Source organism: Oncorhynchus gorbuscha, linkage group LG20 (assembly GCF_021184085.1).
Source record: "Oncorhynchus gorbuscha isolate QuinsamMale2020 ecotype Even-year linkage group LG20, OgorEven_v1.0, whole genome shotgun sequence".
In the NCBI taxonomy this organism is placed as follows: Eukaryota; Metazoa; Chordata; class Actinopteri; order Salmoniformes; family Salmonidae; genus Oncorhynchus; species Oncorhynchus gorbuscha.
Genome location: NC_060192.1, coordinates 4,517,567 through 4,522,081, shown reverse-complemented (window position 1 = coordinate 4,522,081; position 4,515 = coordinate 4,517,567). Strand labels below are relative to the sequence as shown.

General features: G+C 46.2%; 1 protein-coding gene across 1 annotated transcript in view; it reads right to left on the bottom strand.

The window, feature by feature from the left end:
* Positions 1 to 1,373: 1,373 nt before the first annotated feature.
* The window catches only part of LOC124006658 (synaptic vesicle glycoprotein 2C-like), an 82,588-nt gene continuing 79,446 nt past the window's right edge, over positions 1,374 to 4,515 (bottom strand). Inside the window, exons 11-13 of the mRNA XM_046316706.1 lie at positions 3,198 to 3,401; positions 2,831 to 2,990; positions 1,374 to 2,633 (exon numbers count right to left, since the gene is read on the bottom strand). Of these exons, the coding sequence (XP_046172662.1) occupies positions 2,450 to 2,633; positions 2,831 to 2,990; positions 3,198 to 3,401 (548 nt within the window). The 3' untranslated portion in view covers positions 1,374 to 2,449. The remainder of the gene's footprint in view (positions 2,634 to 2,830; positions 2,991 to 3,197; positions 3,402 to 4,515) is intronic.

Below are 4,515 nucleotides of genomic sequence, written 5' to 3'. Positions count from 1 at the left end.
TCTGATTGGGAACTATATTTAGGTAGCCGGGGTTTCACTGTGTATTTCGTGGGTGATTGTTCCTGTCTCTGTGTAGTTTCACCAGACAGGCTGTATTAGGTTTTCACGTTCCGTTTGTTGTTTTTGTATTTATTAAGTTATTTCATGTATCATCATTTGTTTCATTAAAGACATGAGTAACCACCACGCTGCATTTCGGTCCGACTCTCTTTCGACGAACAAATGCCGTTACAATAATGGACATTATCGAACAAATCAAGCATTTATTGTGGAACTAGGATTCCTGGGAGTGCATTCTGATGAAGATCGTCAAAGGTAAGGGAATATTTATAATGTGAATTCTGTTTACTTTATTTTCTAATCGTTTGTGGTGCTTTCGCTGTAAATCCTATTTGAAATCGGACACTGGTGGGATTAACAACAAGATTAACTTTAAAACGGTATAAGATATATGTATGTTTGAGGAATTATAATTATGAGATTTCTGTTGTTTGAATTTGGCGCCCTGCACTTTCACTGGCTGTTGTCATATCGATCCCGTTAACGGGATTGCAGCCCTAAGAAGTAAGTAAGCATCGGTCTTATGTAACCCTACCAAACGTGACATATCATATCAAATCAACATATCATACTAATTTGAGTGTCCCAGATTTACGTTTACCATGTTAGGTCTAGTCTATGAGACCAGGCTGCTACAATGGCTTCTTCATATATCATCCCGTTAAAATCCACCTGCTTTCTGCTTAAACACATAGTTTAATGTTATATCAACTCAGCAACAAATAACCTAAACGCATAAGCAGATATTACTTTTCTGTTTATGGATTTAAATTAGGTCACACACACACACACACACACACACACACACACACACACACACACACACACAGACACAGACACAGACACAGACACAGACACAGACACAGACGCACGCACGCACACACACACACACACACACACACACACACACACACACACACACACACACACACACACACACACACACACACACACACACACACACACACACACACACACACACACACACACACACACACACACACACACACACACACACACACACACACACACACACACACATTAGAGCGAAGAAGAACTACATACTAGAGCGATTTCCAGCAGAGTTTCATAAGAGAGAAAGGTTGGAGGGAACGAGGCACGGCATTTGAGAAAGGCCATTGAGTTTTGTAGAGGGTAAGCCACCGTATGAGACAGGCAGCATGGCAGAGAGAGAGAAGGATAGAGGGTTGGAGAGAGAATCACAACAGAAAGAAACAGAGAGAGCAAGGTAAGGAGAGAGAGAGAGACAACGCGAGAAAGTTAAATGGAAAGACCGAGAGAGACAGAGAGTGAGAGAGACAGAGAGAGTGAGAGAGAGAGAGAGAGAGAGAGAGAGAGAGAGAGAGAGAGAGAGAGAGAGAGAGAGAGAGAGAGAGAGAGAGAGAGAGAGAGAGACAGAGGTAGGGATACAGGTAAAGACAAAGAAAGAGTTCAACAGATACAAAGAAATGGAGAAGAAGCTATCGCTAGCAGCTCAGAGGTTTCTTACTGAATAAATTCCTTTTGACAGAGACCCACAGCAACAGAGAACAAAGCCCTAAGCTGTCCCACAACACACACACACACGCACACACACACACACACACACACACACACACACACACACACACACACACACACACACACACACACACACACACACACACACACACACACACACACACACACACACACACACACACACACACACACACACACACACACACACACACACACACAGTTTTCTTTAGAAATGTAGCTGCTGAATTTGCTGTAACTTTTGACGACACTAAAAGCTATTTCTTACTATTTCTATTTTACTATGGCCATGTTTACCTTGCAATTGGAGCAAAAGGCTTGAACAAACGTCACGAATAACTGACTATTTTGAAAGGAGAAATCACGCCCCACTCTGAAGTGTACAGCACTTCTTGGCATTTTGGTTTGAAGTACAAGATGGCACAGCAGCGGCACAATAAATGACATTATTACATTATTGAGAGACAAATTAACAAACAAACAAGCAAACCCATATTTTACAGTCAAATCTGAACTGAAGACAGAGTGCAGTCTGTGAGTGATTGGTGGTGCAGCCTTTTACACACGTGTGTTCCGTGTGGCAACCATTGGCGTTTCTCCATATCCTTATTTGAACATGCTGTAACAAGGCCTACATAACACTGTCTTAAAACAAAGACGTACCGTCAGCTTATGACAACCGACTTTGTACTGTTACGGCGTGTACTATTGTTTAGCTTAGCTAATTGGCTAAGCATGAAGCTGGCCAGATAGCATACTTGAATGCCAGCCCAGATATGTAGTCCTTATGATAGCATGTTCAACAAAAGCCTAACCGGCACATGAGTGAAGGCTGCTGGGTAGTGTAGTTCTACATCAGGACATTGCCGCGTGTGTCAGGCAGCCGTAGCCCCACCAGTCCTCCTCCCACCAGTACAGTGGACGCCAGCAGGATGGGGATGGCCTTAGTGATGCCAACCAGAGAGCCGAAGATCAGGTTCCCCAGCACCGCTGCCAGCTTACACATAGCATTACAGAAGCCGAAGCCTGTACCCCTGGAGAGGAGAGGAGGAGAGAGTCAGGGTGTGTGTGTGTGTGTGTGTGTGTGTGTGTGTGTGTGTGTGTGTGTGTGTGTGTGTGTGTGTGTGTGTGTGTGTGTGTGTGTGTGTGTGTGTGTGTGTGCGTGCGTGCGTGCGTGCGTGCGTGCGTGCGTGCGTGCGTGCGTGCGTGCGTGCGTGAGTGTTCTATCCACCTCCTGTCTGTAGGGTAAAGCTCAGCAGTGACTACATCCAGGGAGTTCCAGGCTGATATACTGAGGCCGTTATAGAGACACAGCATGAAGATCATCATAGACTCACTGGTACCAAACCACAGGAAGAAACAACTGATGCCTGACAGCACCATGGAGCCCCCTGAAGGACAAAACATGCTATTACACACAAGATCACAAAAACAGGAGATGTCATTTGATAACACATTACAAATACACACTCTTTTTGTTTTTCTTCATTTCACAGCAGTGTCAAACTCCAGCGAGTTTGAAACTCTGTCTGAATTCCAAAGACATACTCTGTATGAAGTAGAATTTCAAAAACGTGTACAACTGAAACAGTCCTTACCCAGCATGCTCAGGCGCCCTATCTTGTCCATGAGGAGGGCGGAGACTATGTTGCCGGGCAACACGGCGAGCGTCCCCAGGAAGTTGACAAAGTAGACCCAGTAGGCGCTGTAGTCGTCGTCGAAAGTCATCTGGCAGCCCGTTTTGTTGTGATGAAATGAACTGTTGATTACCCTCGACCCAACCAGCTTAGAATCGTCAATATCTGGAGAGAAAGACATGGAGACGAACAGAGAATGAAGAGTACTAATTTGACTCCTTTCTGTGCTTTTTGTCTGGCAGGTGGATTTTGTTGCTGTGGTTGAATCCGCTGTGGTTGAACCTGCGGCAGGTAGCCTGGCGGGTAGGAGCGTTGGGCCAGTAACTGAATGGCTGCTGGCTCAAATCCCCGAGCTGACAATGTAAAAGTCTGACGTTCTGCCCCTGAGCAAGGCAGTTAACCCACTATCCCCTGGATGCTGTGGATGTTGATTAAGGCAGCCCCCCCGCACCTCACTGATTCAAACGGGTTGAGTCAAATGCGGAAGACACATTTCAGTTGAATGCATCCAGTTGTACAACTGACTAGGTATCCCCTTTTCATAAGGAAAGTCAGTAGGCCGGCCTATAACTCTTTTATTAACTCATGTTTGCCCCCTATCTTTCACAAATGGTATCACCCTGCCTCTTTGCCTCAATAACTTCTCTTGATGAAGGGAAGGGTGAACAGGGGGTGGGAGGGGGGTCAAAAACATGGTCCATCAGCAAAAACATCCCAGGTCTTTTAGGGATAACTACGTAACTCCCCTTGGATCGAAACAACTATTAATACACATAAAAGAGACAAAGGCAGCAAACACTCTGCCCTCGCTTTACCTCTCTCTCTTCATCTCTCACTCCCTGTTTCTCTCTCCCCTCTCCCTCCATTACCACACCCTCCCTCCCCCATTCCTCTCTCTCTTCATCTCTCACTCCCTGTTTCTCTCTCCCCTCATTACCACACCCTCCCTCCCCCATTCCTCTCTCTCTTCATCTCTCACTCCCTGTTTCTCTCTCCCCTCATTACCACACCCTCCCTCCCCCATTCCTCTCTCTCTTCATCTCTCACTCCCTGTTTCTCTCTCCCCTCTCTCCATTACCACACCCCCTCCCTCCCCCCCATTCCTCTCTCTCTTCATCTCTCACTCCCTGTTTCTCTCTCCCCTCTCCCTCCATTACCACACCCTCCCTCCCCCATTCCTCTCTCTCTTCATCTCTCACTCCCTGTTTCTCTCTCCCCTCTCCCTCCATTACCACACCCTCCCTCCCCCATTCCTCTCTCTCTTCATCTCTCACTCCCT